The sequence below is a fragment of the Doryrhamphus excisus genome, chromosome 5 (assembly GCF_030265055.1).
Source record: "Doryrhamphus excisus isolate RoL2022-K1 chromosome 5, RoL_Dexc_1.0, whole genome shotgun sequence".
In the NCBI taxonomy this organism is placed as follows: Eukaryota; Metazoa; Chordata; class Actinopteri; order Syngnathiformes; family Syngnathidae; genus Doryrhamphus; species Doryrhamphus excisus.
In genome coordinates, this window is record NC_080470.1 from 15,621,317 (window position 1) to 15,635,646 (window position 14,330).

A 14,330-nucleotide genomic window follows, 5' to 3' on the forward strand; every position below is an offset into this window, starting at 1 on the left:
TGGCTGACACTTTACAATAAGTTTCACAAAAATACAGTTGTTAATGCTTATTTTATATGAGTCCAAATATTGAACGTCAAGTTATGTAGTATTGCGGTTACTCGGCATCAGTAATGTTATCAGACATGACCTCAGATTACATTACCCTTTAAACTATGTGGAGATTGGATACTGCGGAAGCAGAGCCAAGCCGACATGAGATGGACAAGCCATGGCTGAGACGGACATGCCATGGCTGAGGTGGGCGAGCCATGGCTGAGACGGACATGCCATGACTGAGATGGACATGCCATGGTTGAGATGGACGATGGAGATTGGATACTGTGGCAGCAGAGCCAAGCCGACGAGATGGACAAGCCATGGCTGAGACGGACATGCCATGGCTGAGACGGACATGCCATGGCTGAGATGGACAAGCCATGGCTGAGACGGACATTCCATGGCTGAGATGGACGATGGAGATTGGATACTGTGGCAGCAGAGCCAAGCCGACATGAGATGGACAAGCCATGGCAGAGACGGACATGCCATGGCTGAGGTGGGCGAGCCATGGCTGAGGCGGACATGCCATGGCTGAGATGGACATGCCATGGCTGAGACGGACATGCCATGGCTGAGACGGACATGCCATGGCTGAGACGGACATGCCATGGCTGGGATGGACGATGGAGATTGGATACTGTGGCAGCAGAGCCAAGCCGACATGAGATGGACAAGCCATGGCTGAGACGGACATGCCATGGCTGAGGTGGGCGAGCCATGGCTGAGGCGGACATGCCATGGCTGAGATGGACATGCCATGGCTGAGACAGACATGCCATGGCTGAGACGGACATGCCATGGCTGAGGTGGGTGAGCCATGGCTGAGGCGGACATGCCATGGCTGAGATGGACATGCCATGGCTGAGACAGACATGCCATGGCTGAGACAGACATGCCATGGCTGAGATGGACATGCCATGGCTCAATCCGAGTGAAAAAATGTTGTCCTCTTGTTGTGGCAAGTTTTTTTTTTTACTTCTTTGTCTTTCTTCCCCACTCAGTTTGAAACACTTTAGAATTTAGAATAAGTAATTTGGAGAGGCTAACCCAGGGGTGGGCAAACTACGGCCCGGGGGCCACATCCGGGCCGCCAAGTGTTTGAATATGGCCCGCCCAATCTTTCAAAAGTATTTAATTTAAACTCAACATACAACCTGGCATCATGGCCTGAGCCAACCTTTTGATGGTTGTATCAATTTTGTTGTTTGACATGGTCTGTTGTTTACAAAGTGCTCCTGAAAAAAGAGACACAAGCACATAATAATAATAAAAATTAAAATAATAATTATTATATTATTATTATAACTATTATGATATTATATTTATTATATTAATGCTAATTATTATATTAATTATATATAATAATATTGTTATATTTGCATATTTTACATAATAATAATATAATTATTATTTTAATTTTATTTAAATTATAATATTTTATTATTTTTAAAATATTTTAATATAAATATAAAATAATAAATAATAATAATAGCAGATTGCATGACAATTTTACAGATACAATAATACCAGGTGGACTGTTACGTGTAAAATATATAGTCTGCCCCCCCCCCCGGAAATTCGAGTCAAAAAGTTTGCCCACCCCTGGGCTAACCAGTTAGCTTGGTAGCTCGTTATGCTGTGACGGTCTCTAATGTCTCTATTATTGGAGTGACTGTTGGCGTGTTAATTCATGTGTGTGAGTCTAATAATTTTAAAAAGCCATATTTACAAAGCCATGACCAAGTTTTCTATGCTCCACCTACGAAAAATATTGTGTTCATTAATACTGAGTCCTACTTTATTATCAAGCTAACTTTTTAACCCCAACGGTCAGAATGTATCTCAGTGGCAGCACTACTGGGGGTTTGAATATACCGAGAAGAAGGACCTATTAGGTTTGCTTGTATTATGTTTTCAGTCCAGGTCACAACCGAATGTACGATTTTTTGGGCCGTTTGATTTTTTTGCTGTTTACCTGTGGAGAAGGTTTGCAGGTGTGTTAACCATGAAGGAGTAATAAATGTAGGAGAGAAAAAGGAGTCAAAGAACCTTTGATGGCCAGTCTACGGCTCGGAAATCAGCAGGTTTTTTTTGTACGTAGAGTGGCTGTAGGGGCCCGTATGATCGGTTGTGACCTCAGCTTTAGAAGCATGTACAGTACCTTCAAAATATTCACTTTGGTGTCATGGTCGCACTTGGTCAAGTCTTCGCTAATGTCATGCAAACAAAGCCACACGGTTTCCTGACAGTCTATCTTTTCTTTCAAGACAGTTTTCTCATGTCTGTTAAATTAAATGTTAAATAAATTAAAGAATCTCGGCAAAATTAGTTTTCCAATTATTCATTCATTCATTTTCTACTGCTTTTTCCTCACGAGGGTCTATCCCAGCTGTCTTCGGGCGAGAGACGGGGTACACCCTGGACTGGTCGCCAACCAATCACAGGGCACATATAGACAAACAACCATTCACACTCACATTCATACCTATGGACAATTTGGAATCGCCAATTAACCTAGCATGTTTTTGGAATGTGGGAGGAAACCGGAGTACCCGGAGAAAACCCACGCATGCACGGGGAGAACATGCAAACTCCACACAGAGATGGCCGAGGGTGGAATTGAACCCTGGTCTCCTAGCTGTGAGGTCTGCGCTCTAACCACTTGACCGCCATGCCGCCTGTTTTCCAATGATGTATAACGCTGTTTGGTATGCAAATAGGGGGCGGTGGTTTTATAATGAAAGTACAGTAAACCTCGGATATATCGGACTCGGATATATTGGAAATTCGCTCACAACGGACAGATAAAAAAGAACAGATTTTTCTGTAATGCATTTCCAATAAAAATTCATTGCATATATCGGATTTTTTATAACGGATTTGGCCTATTTCGGACAAAATCTCCAGTCCCGTTCCAATGCATTTCCATGAAATTTCCCTCGCATATATCGGATGGCCGCATCATGGCGCTCCGATTCGCCGAATCGTGACAGGCCGCTATACGACGTCGTTTGCAGCGTACAGGTACATTGGAAACATAGTCAAGGAAGTGCCTTTTTATAACGGATAAAATCCGATTCACGCATATAGCGGATATAAATCCGATATATGCGTAAAACGGACATTTTCCAGTATAAGCATATAACGGATTTCGCTTATATCGGACAAAACCAGTGGGAACAATTGAATCCGATATATCCGAGGTTTACTGTAGTGGAATATCCAGTAAAATTGGTTAAGGAACACGCCTCACCTCTCACCAACAGTGAAGCGTAGGATCGTTTGTCGCTGGCTGCAAACGAGATGGTGCCGGTGTCTTTGCGTGACAGTTGTCGAAATGTGAGCGTGTGGTAGCCACCCGACAACATTTGGATCTCATTCAGCTCGTTGTTGTACAGCAGAGTCTCGTCCAGGTACCACTTAACACCCGCGTAGTCACTGGGACAGATTTGACACCTGAACGTGACTGTGTCGCCTTCAAGACACTCAACGTCCTCCAGTTCATCCAGGATGACTACTTTCTGGCCTGATGGATGGAAAATGGACTGTAAATCTCAGTTCTTGTCAGTGCACATTAAACGTGCAATCTACATATATGAGGTTTAAACCCCATTGGGCCATCCTTGTGAGGCCCATGAAGACGCCACAAACTGTAGCTAAACTGTACGGCCTTTGTCAAACTCAACATCCCTGAGCAACAGTGCTGAAGTGCTTAGCATTTTCCTCACCCTGCACTGTCAGCTGTGCGCGGCTCTGCATGGTCCCGACATCACACGTGTAGATATCCGTGTCCAACTTCTCCAGATATGAAATGGTGAGTGACAGCACCACACCTTTCTGCCTCATGACATACTTCCTACCAGACCTCAGCTCCATCATACCCTTCAGCCAAGTCACTCGCTTGGCTGGCAGTCTGGTCTCACACTCCAGGGTCACTTTGCCCTTTTCCTCTGCTTGGGCGTCCTTTAACTCCCGTGCAAATGTGTGTTGCAGTTCTGGAAGGGATACATACGGTTAGAAACCAGGCTGCAATTGCGGAGAAAGAAATATCCATTTCCGTGTTCTGGATTTATTTTTCACCAAGAGTACTTACCTCTGACCTCGAGCTTTGCACGGGATGAAACCCCATCAGCCTGACAGGAGTATTCTCCTGAATCCCTGATTGTGGTGTTCTTGATGATCAGCCTTGCCAGGTTCTTCTCCACATTCATCTTATATTTGGGACCCTGCCTTATTAAATGACCGTTTTTCAGCCAATGGATGGTGACCTCAGGTTTGGTGATCTCACAGCTCAGCTCTGCATCCTCACCTGGCACAGTCTTGACGTTAAGGAGATCCCTAAAAATGTGCACTGGCCTCTCTGACAAAATAGAACAAGCATTAGGGCGTATACTTATGTTTTCCTGATTCCAATACTGGATATTTACCTTTGACAAAGAGCATAGTTCTACAGCTTAGGTCTTTAATTGTAAAGACCACATCACCAGCATCGGTTAGAACCGCGTCTTTAATGCTCAACCTGTACTTGCGACCATTGTTTGAAACCTGGAAACGAGTGTTGGAGATGACCACCTGACCATTGATGGTCCAGGAGGGCTCATCACTGAGATTGTGAGAAAGGTGACACTCAAAAGTGTAGTTTTCACCTTCTAGCACGGACGCAGTCTTCAAGCGCTGGGCAAAAGTGATATGCAAGTCTGGAAATAGACCAAACAGTAAATTCTGTTACCTAAATATGCTCCGACCGGACATTTCATTTTGACTTCTCCTCAACCAACCATGCACAGAAACTTTAGCTTTGGTCTGGCTGGTGCCCAGATCACAGGTGTAATGTCCGGCGTCATCTTTGCTCAAGCAATGAACAATCAGCGCCATGGCCCGTCCAAACTGGCACATCTCATGCTTCTCATCAGCCGTCAGCACGATGCCATCCTTGCTCCAGACTGGGATTACAGACTCTTTGGAAATTTCACACTGAAGGCAGACCTCCCCTTGCTCTTCTCCAACTGCATCCTCCAGAGGTCTTAGGAAGACTGCAGGGCGCTCTGAAGACAAGACATGATTTGAGCATTGGCCAGAATATTTCTCAGAACTAAACAAAACTATAAGAAAGTGCCTTATCATAGCTGACCTTTGACTTTTAAAGTAGTTGTCTCAGAAAGAAGACCAGCTTTAAAGGTAAGCCTACTCTGCTGGGGCCTCAGTTTCTTCATGGTGAGGCTATACATGGTGCCCATGTGCTGGATTCTGTTAATGGCGTTGGAATAGATGCGGACGTTGTTGAGCAGCCACTCTGCATGGGCAACCACATAGTTGAGCTCACATGCGAAGGTGGCGATGCCGTCCTCTTCGATTTCCACCGGTTCGAGGTGTCTCACTAACTTAAGCTTTCGCACTGCCATTTCAAATAGAGATTCAAGTGTTCAGCGTTCGAGCTCAGTTGAGTAAATCTCGCTTGAACATACCTTCGACTTTAAGATGCGCTGCACTCTGTGAACCGCCCGCCATGCAGCGATACTGCCCTGCATCCATTCCAACCAATCCATGGATGGTCAACTCTGCACGTTTCCCTTCTCGCCTCATGCTGTATTTGTTTGAAGTCTTCAAAGCCGTACGACCTTTAAACCACCGCACCACCCTGGGCGAGGGCTCAAACTCACAGCGCAGAGTCACAGAGCTGTTCTCTTTGGCTTCCACGTCATCCAAATCGCGCACAACTTGGAGGGGTCTCTCTGCGGGGGAGTTGACCGACTGAAAGTGATACTGATCACAGAGAGGATGTATTTAGAGAGGATTGCTCCACCCACCTTTCACAGTAAGCTGAGCAGAGGAACGACTCTTGCCAGCAATGAAAACCACCGGCCCTGACATGCAGGTCTCTGTTGAGGTGAGGCACAGGCTGTGCAGGGTTCCCTCCCTGTAGATATCCACCGCTTCACTGGGCTCCAACACAGTACCATTCAGGGTCCATCTGGGCGGCCTCCCTGACTTCAGGCTGGTCTCTACTTGGAAGAGCGCAGGCTCTGGTTCCATGACTTCCACTGAGGTCATCCCTCGAACTATACTGATAGCCCGTTCTGCCACAATATACGCTTGTGTTACCAGCACAGTTGACTGTGTAGATAGAATACTGTTCAGAAGAACCTCTGAAGTCCAACACCCCCGAGCTATTACAAATTTGACCACCTTAAATCTTGACTACATGTGATGTCAACATACCTCAACAAGTATCAAGAGCATGCAGGTGTTTTGCTTCTTCAGATTTTTGTGGGGTTTTTTCAACACTTATTCCAAAAGAAGGCCCACTCTCACCAAGGGGTGTTGGGACAAGAGGAAAATACATCAGAAGTTAAGTGAGGTCATTGGACTTAAGCCACTTTAACCACCATAAAACTTAAGATAATATTTTTATTAACAATATTTACTAAGCAGGGGCTGCACAGTGGCTGACAACAGCTAGGAATCCTGAGTTCAATTCCCTCCTCGGCCATCTCTGTGTGGAGTTTGCATGTTCTCCCCGTGCATGCGGGTTTTCTCCGGGTGCTCCGGTTTCCTCCCACATTCCAAAAACATGCTAGGTTAATTAGCGACTCCAAATTGTCCATAGGTATGAATGTGAGTGTGAATGGTTGTTTGTCTATATGTGCCCTGTGATTGGCTGGCCACCAGTCCAGGGTGTACCCACGCCTCTACATCTAGATAGGCTCCAGCCCACCTTGCGGCCCTCGTGAGGACAAGCGGTAGAAAATGAATGAATGAATTTACTAAGCAAATATCTGACGGAAAGACTTATGAAGTCATACCAATAAATCTGATCTCAGCCGCCCAAAACACCAGCATCACCACAATGGTGCCCTAGAAGCCCACAACGACGCCCGCACCACCTAAGACGCCGCCCGCCGTGGTGTCCTCCTCAATTCACAAAGACAACAAACAGCCCCCATCAGCCAAGAACGGTTTGTAGAATGCCTGTCTAGTTATTTAAAGGTTTTACGATGCAGACCGTGTGACTCTTGATTGGATCAAACGTCGATTAGCATCCCAAAATTAGGATTCAATTCGATCCACTACATGTAGCGCTTGTGTATATCTCACCCTCAACTAGAAGCTGGCAAGAAGTTTTGTCATCGCCTGTGTCACACGTGTAGGTGTCTTCATCCGAGGAGCAGACGTCGTCAATGGTGAGCTGCCTGAAGACGTCTTGGCTTATAAGTTGGTACTTCTTGCAGGACAAGATCTCCTTCCGGTTCTTGTACCATTTGACTTGAGCGTTGGCCCGAGAAACCTGGCACTCCAGCAAGCCTCGGTGGCGATACATGGCTATCTTAACCCTCAGGGGGCGCAATATTTGCACTGGGAGCTCTGAAAGTTGAAAGAAGTGGCTGAATTAACAACTCGGTGGCAATGATGTACATCTCAGAAGTTTACATTTTCTCGGACAGACTCACCTTTTACGGTAAGCGTTGCATAAGACGAGACACGCTCGGCTGTGAATCTGATCTCACCAGCATGCTCTGGCCTGACTGACTTAAAAGACAAGGTGTGGGTTTTACCTGAAAGCAGTTCAGAAAGAATGAGTCCAATGGTTTCATACTGCATGAATGAAAAGACCGATTTACCCTGATGTCTGATCTTAATGTTGTCCCTGTGTCGGATCCTGCAGTCATCCCTGTACCACCGACCATCCACGTCCACCTGGTTCACCTCACACGAAAAGCTGACGGACTGGCGTTCCATCGTATCAACATCCTCTAGCTCCTTTACGATGTGGATGTCCCTAGCTGGCAGGGAAAAGAACAGTTTCTCGATGTGTCAACTGTGGGCTAGCTTACCAGTTCATTCTTGCGAAAATGCAGAATGCAACCATTTTTGACCACTTTTGGCTTATTCACCTTGTGAAAGGGTACATCCACACCAAAAGACAAAACAATCTAGCAGTCTTCTGAGCCTACCTCTAACAGTGAGTCGGCCAGATGTCTGGATACCGTTGGCCTGGAAAGAGATCAAACCCACGTCTCCCAGAGCCACCCTATTCAATACGAGGGAGTGCGTTTTCCCATGTGCACTGATGCGACAGTTGGGCTTGGACTTGAGCTGCATGCCATCCCTGGTCCACACCCCCTCGATGTAGGCCAAGTTGAGGGTCACGTCAAAGGAGCAGCTCTCGCACTCTGACACTTCCACGTCCTCCAAACCTTTCATTACCTGGAGACGGTTCTCTGGATTATGAAGACACACAAGGAATTTTGAGATAAAACATGGAAAACATGTTGCGCATGGAATCTACGACCAATGTTGTCAACGAATGCGGAACATACTTGCAGCAGCGACTATTCCTCCAGGTATTGTGTCCGCCATACTACCTGCCAGTGTCAGATTTCTCTCAGTCTCTCAGAGCCAGGATTCCCAGTAGGCGACAGGTAAATGTCTACACCCAACAAAAATAGAAGCATCATCCGTCCACGTCACCGGTGTGGCATATCAAGATGCTGATGAGACGGCACGAGTATTGCACAGGTTTGCCTTAGAGTGGCCACAATAAACGGCCACGCTAAAGCCAAATCCGGGCGTCCCAGACGTGGGACGTTGTCAGCTCCCAGGAATTGTGTACAGATCCTCGCAACATGTGGGCTGTGCATCACCGTTCTGCAACACGAGGTGCTTGTGGAGGATTGGCATAACAATGGCCTCAGGATCTCGTCATGATATCTCTGTACATTTCAAATACCATCAAATTACACCCGTGTTGAGAATGGAGCCTAAACCACAAAGCTGAGATGCAGGCTGGTTTTATTGACATTTATTCAATATCTTCACCCACATTGGATTGATTTTAGTGTGTTTATTGAATGGAAATGTTAAGCTATGATAGTGGCCACCACACCCCTCTGTTTTTCTGTGTTACTGCTGGATGTTTACAGTGATGTTTCACTGATGACTTATTTGAAGGAAGACCTTCACAAGAAGCATTTTAATATTGTGTTGACACTTAAAGCTGTTCAAGCTGGGCTGAATGGAAAACATTTTGTGACAAGAAGACTTTGATTCTATGAATATGATTCTACACCACTTGCATACCACAAACACATTAATGAACATATTGTTGGTCTCACTTGCAAGAAGGTACACAGAAATACAGTAGTTACTGAGGAACTAATGAGTAGTTACTGAGGAACTAATGAGTAGTTACTGGGGAACTAATGAGTAGTTACTGAGGAACTAATGAGTAGTTACTGAGGGATTAATGAGTAGTTACTGGGGAACTAATGAGTAGTTACTGGGGAACTAATGTGTAGTTAGTGAGGAACTAACGAGTAGTTACTAGAAACTAATGAGTAGTTACTGAGGAATTAATGAGTAGTTACTGAGGAACTAATGAGTAGTTACAGAAGAACTAATGAGTAGTTAATGAGGAACTAATGAGTAGTTACTGAGTAACTAATGAGTAGTCACTGGGGAACTAATTAGTAGCTCCTGAGTAACTAATGAGTAGTTACTGGGTAACTAATTAGTAGTTACGGGGGAACTAATGTGTAGTTAGTAGGAACTGAGTAGTTACTGAAGAACTAATGAGTAGTTAATGAGGAACTAATTAGTAGTTACTGAAGAACTAATGAGTAGTTTCTGGGGAACTAATGAGTAGTTACTGGGGAACTAATGTGTAGTTAGTAGGAACTGAGTACTTACTGAAGAACTAATGAGTAGTTAATGAGGAACTAATTAGTAGTGAGGAACTAATGAGTAGTTACTGGGGAACTAATGAGTAGTTACTGGGGAACTAATGAGTAGTTACTGGGGAACTAATGAGTAGTTACTGGGGAACTAATGAGTAGTTACTGAGGAACTAATGAGTAGTTACTGGGGAACTAATGAGTAGTTACTGGGGAACTAATGAGTAGTTACTGGGGAACTAATGTGTAGTTACTGAGGAACTAACGAGTAGTTACTAGAAACTAATGAGTAGTTACTGAGGAACTAATGAGCAGTTACTGAGGAACTAATGAGCAGTTACTGAGGAACTAATGAATAGTTACTGGGGAACTAATGAGTAGTTACTGGGGAACTAATGAGCAGTTACTGAGGAACTAATGAGCAGTTTCTGAGGAACTAATGAGTAGTTACTGGGGAACTAATGAGTAGTTACTGAGGCACTAATGAGTAGTTACTAGGAACCAATGAGGAGTTACTGAGGAATTAATGAGTAGTTACAGAGGAATTAATGAGTAGTTACCGAGGAATTAATGAGTAGTTACCGAGGAACAAATGAGTAGTTACTGAGGAACTAAGGCACATACATTTAGAGTAGTTATTGAGGAACTGAGTAGTGGTTAGGCTTAGGTGGGGTGGTTCCTCATTAACTACTGTAATTTTGTGTACCTGTGTACTACAAATTCACCTACAAATGACCTTGAAAATGCATCATTGCCATCTCTGCCTCTGTAGTAGCCTCGTAGTGGATATCGATGAGTTGACATTTGTGTCTTGTTATTGCTGCTAACGATGTTAGAAAGTAAATGAAAACGCATCCACATGGCATCCCTTTCAAAAGGTGGATCCCTGCAACGGCATTGCTCGACCTGCCCTGGTAACGACGAGCAGCGTAATCTCTGTCACCTCCCTCGACTTAGCTCATCACCACCGATATAGATTCAGCTGCGATGGCTGAAGGGAAGCTTAAAAAAAACAAGAGAAAAGTTCCCACATTCTCTAATGCTTGAAATTTAAGATGGCTATCTATCAAGGACCAGGATGTTTATTGCTGTCCTACACAGCATCTCGACGCGAACACCGCGTCTTATCATTTGTATTCAAGCCACAAGTTCAACTCAATAGGCTTAATGTCGTAGCCAGAACAATAACTCATTCCGGAAGAGTGAAGTCTAAAAACCATAAAAGTACATCCCCATATGCTGTACATGTGAACTAATGCTGTAGTATTAAAATCATATTCCTCCCTGGACGTCCTGGATGGCGTTCTAAACGATGCATGCCAAGCAACACAGAACACGCCACATCATTAGTAGTGATGTACGCACCTTCAACTCAGAAAAACAGTCCATGCTTACACACACTCCTGGCGCATGGTGATGGTCATGGAAAACAAAGTCCCTCTTGGAAAAATAATTATGTATGTACATTAAAAAGTCACCGTAAGCACCAAACCCAAAAAGGACCATACATACGAAATCTGAGTCACGCTCCACGAAGGAGACGGCCCTTACACTACGTTCTTTTTTTTTCCCCGTACTGTTGTGATGGAGCGACTTAGTGAACAGCTGACACATCCCTCCCCGCATACTGACCTCCAAATAGCTTGCTGTGGGTCCGCTGGCAAAGATAGCTTCAATGATGTGAAGCACAATGCTCGGAATCAGTGGAATAATGGACCAAAAAAGTGCATCATGTACATGATGACGACTTTCAACGCAAAATCACCTTCTGGCCCCACCAACGCCAACACAACCTCAGACGACATAATGGCGACAGTAAGATCGCTCTATATCCTATTAACTGTCCCCTGGGGGGGCATATTTGCTCTCATTTATGAAGCAGCTTAGCGGTCGTCAATTCAACTGGCCATTTATCAGCTTTCATAAGCAGTTTTCAGAGTAAAAGTATAAACAAATTTGAGTGGGGCAGTTTTAATGTGATACAGTAGATCCCACACTTTTCGGCAAAGTGACTTTCCGGGACCACCCAGACAAAGTCGTAACGGAGATGCCCATACAAAGATGTATTTTGACACTCAAAGACACAACGGGAGGTCGTCACATCGCCTCCTCAATTAGGAATAAAAATAACACAAAATGTATCTGCACTCCACGGACTATGCAAGTACAGTAAACCTCGGATATATCGGATTCAATTGTTCCCACTGGTTTTGTCCGATATAAGCGAAATCCGTTATATGCGTATACCGGAAAATGTCCGTTTTACGCATATATCGGATTTATATCCGGTATATGCGTAAATCGGATTGTATCCGTTATAAAAAGGCACTTCCTTGACTATGTTTCCAATGTACCTGGACGCGCAGGCAACGCTGCAAACGCTGCATATGACGTCGTATAGCGGCGAATCGGAGCGCCACGATGCGGCCATCTGATATATGCGAGGGAAATTTAATGGAAATGCATTGGAACGGGACTGGAGATTTTGTCCGAAATAGGCGAAATCCGTTATAAAAAATCCGATATATGCAATGAATTTTTATTGGAAATGCATTACAGAAAAATCGGTTCTTTTTTATCTGTCCGTTGTGAGCGAATTTCCGATATATCCGAGTCCGATATATCCGAGGTTTACTGTACTTGTGTAAATACTAATTTACTCACAAGTCAATGAGGAAAAGGGTAGCTCTTTCTACGGCAATTAAAAAAAGCGTTTTACCACAATGCATTGCATGTGAGCAAAGCATTCATTGGAGGCTGTGGAGGAACTGCGATGATGTCAGCCCCCCTCTGGTGGACAGTCAATGCCTTATGCTGCTTGTCCTCCAATGAAACGCTTTTTAGTCATACATGTTTGTATATTTATTAGGTATATTTTGTGAGTGTTAAGTTGTTGTGTGATGAGTTTAGTGTTGTTTGTAAGACGACACCGTGACTCAGTAATGACTTCCTGCTATTCCCTATGGGTTGGCAAGTGCATTGTTTTTCCATAGGTCATGATTGGCTCCTGTCCAATACAGAGCTACCCAGTCCTCATTTCCTCACTTCCTCTATTCTTCTGTGTCTCTCAATTCTTGTTGGCCATTATCTTCCAAATTACAAAAATGGGAAAATTCTTCAGCAGGATGGTGCTCCTTCCCATACCACAGCCTCCACAAACTTTCTGAAAGCGAAGAAGGTCAGGAACTAATGAGCAGTTACTGAGGAACTAATGAGCAGTTTCTGAGGAACTAATGAGTAGTTACTGGGGAACTAATGAGTAGTTACTGAGGCACTAATGAGTAGTTACTAGGAACCAATGAGGAGTTACTGAGGAATTAATGAGTAGTTACAGAGGAATTAATGAGTAGTTACCGAGGAATTAATGAGTAGTTACCGAGGAACAAATGAGTAGTTACTGAGGAACTAAGGCACATACATTTAGAGTAGTTATTGAGGAACTGAGTAGTGGTTAGGCTTAGGTGGGGTGGTTCCTCATTAACTACTGTAATTTTGTGTACCTGTGTACTACAAATTCACCTACAAATGACCTTGAAAATGCATCATTGCCATCTCTGCCTCTGTAGTAGCCTCGTAGTGGATATCGATGAGTTGACATTTGTGTCTTGTTATTGCTGCTAACGATGTTAGAAAGTAAATGAAAACGCATCCACATGGCATCCCTTTCAAAAGGTGGATCCCTGCAACGGCATTGCTCGACCTGCCCTGGTAACGACGAGCAGCGTAATCTCTGTCACCTCCCTCGACTTAGCTCATCACCACCGATATAGATTCAGCTGCGATGGCTGAAGGGAAGCTTAAAAAAAACAAGAGAAAAGTTCCCACATTCTCTAATGCTTGAAATTTAAGATGGCTATCTATCAAGGACCAGGATGTTTATTGCTGTCCTACACAGCATCTCGACGCGAACACCGCGTCTTATCATTTGTATTCAAGCCACAAGTTCAACTCAATAGGCTTAATGTCGTAGCCAGAACAATAACTCATTCCGGAAGAGTGAAGTCTAAAAACCATAAAAGTACATCCCCATATGCTGTACATGTGAACTAATGCTGTAGTATTAAAATCATATTCCTCCCTGGACGTCCTGGATGGCGTTCTAAACGATGCATGCCAAGCAACACAGAACACGCCACATCATTAGTAGTGATGTACGCACCTTCAACTCAGTCAAAACAGTCCATGCTCACACACACTCCTGGCGCATGGTGATGGTCATGGAAAACAAAGTCCCTCTTGGAAAAATAATTATGTATGTACATTAAAAAGTCACCGTAAGCACCAAACCCAAAAAGGACCATACATACGAAATCTGAGTCACGCTCCACGAAGGAGACGGCCCTTACACTACGTTCTTTTTTTTTCCCCGTGCTGTTGTGATGGAGCGACTTAGTGAACAGCTGACACATCCCTCCCCGCATACTGACCTCCAAATAGCTTGCTGTGGGTCCGCTGGCAAAGATAGCTTCAATGATGTGAAGCACAATGCTCGGAATCAGTGGAATAATGGACCAAAAAAGTGCATCATGTACATGATGACGACTTTCAACGCAAAATCACCTTCTGGCCCCACCAACGCCAACACAACCTCAGACGACATAATGGCGACAATAATGG

General features: G+C 44.4%; 1 protein-coding gene across 8 annotated transcripts in view; it reads right to left on the reverse strand.

Moving 5' to 3' along the window:
* obscna (obscurin, cytoskeletal calmodulin and titin-interacting RhoGEF a) overlaps nucleotides 1-13,989 on the reverse strand; it is an 88,161-nt gene extending 74,172 nt beyond the window's left edge. For 7 of the 8 annotated variants that reach the window (XM_058074403.1, XM_058074409.1, XM_058074406.1 and 4 more), the window contains exons 1-14: nucleotides 13,873-13,989; nucleotides 8,361-8,470; nucleotides 7,995-8,261; nucleotides 7,662-7,823; nucleotides 7,491-7,595; nucleotides 7,138-7,404; nucleotides 5,850-6,119; nucleotides 5,508-5,774; nucleotides 5,174-5,437; nucleotides 4,821-5,087; nucleotides 4,470-4,739; nucleotides 4,136-4,402; nucleotides 3,771-4,037; nucleotides 3,296-3,568 (exon numbers count right to left, since the gene is read on the reverse strand). In XM_058074403.1, the coding sequence (XP_057930386.1) occupies nucleotides 3,296-3,568; nucleotides 3,771-4,037; nucleotides 4,136-4,402; nucleotides 4,470-4,739; nucleotides 4,821-5,087; nucleotides 5,174-5,437; nucleotides 5,508-5,774; nucleotides 5,850-6,119; nucleotides 7,138-7,404; nucleotides 7,491-7,595; nucleotides 7,662-7,823; nucleotides 7,995-8,261; nucleotides 8,361-8,400 (2,986 nt within the window). In that variant the 5' untranslated portion in view covers nucleotides 8,401-8,470; nucleotides 13,873-13,989. Of the gene's footprint in view, nucleotides 1-3,295; nucleotides 3,569-3,770; nucleotides 4,038-4,135; nucleotides 4,403-4,469; nucleotides 4,740-4,820; nucleotides 5,088-5,173; nucleotides 5,438-5,507; nucleotides 5,775-5,849; nucleotides 6,120-7,137; nucleotides 7,405-7,490; nucleotides 7,596-7,661; nucleotides 7,824-7,994; nucleotides 8,262-8,360; nucleotides 8,471-11,078; nucleotides 11,222-13,872 lie in introns of those variants that run through there. The other variant, XM_058074402.1, reaches the window with a different exon arrangement.
* Nucleotides 13,990-14,330: the final 341 nt, after the last annotated feature.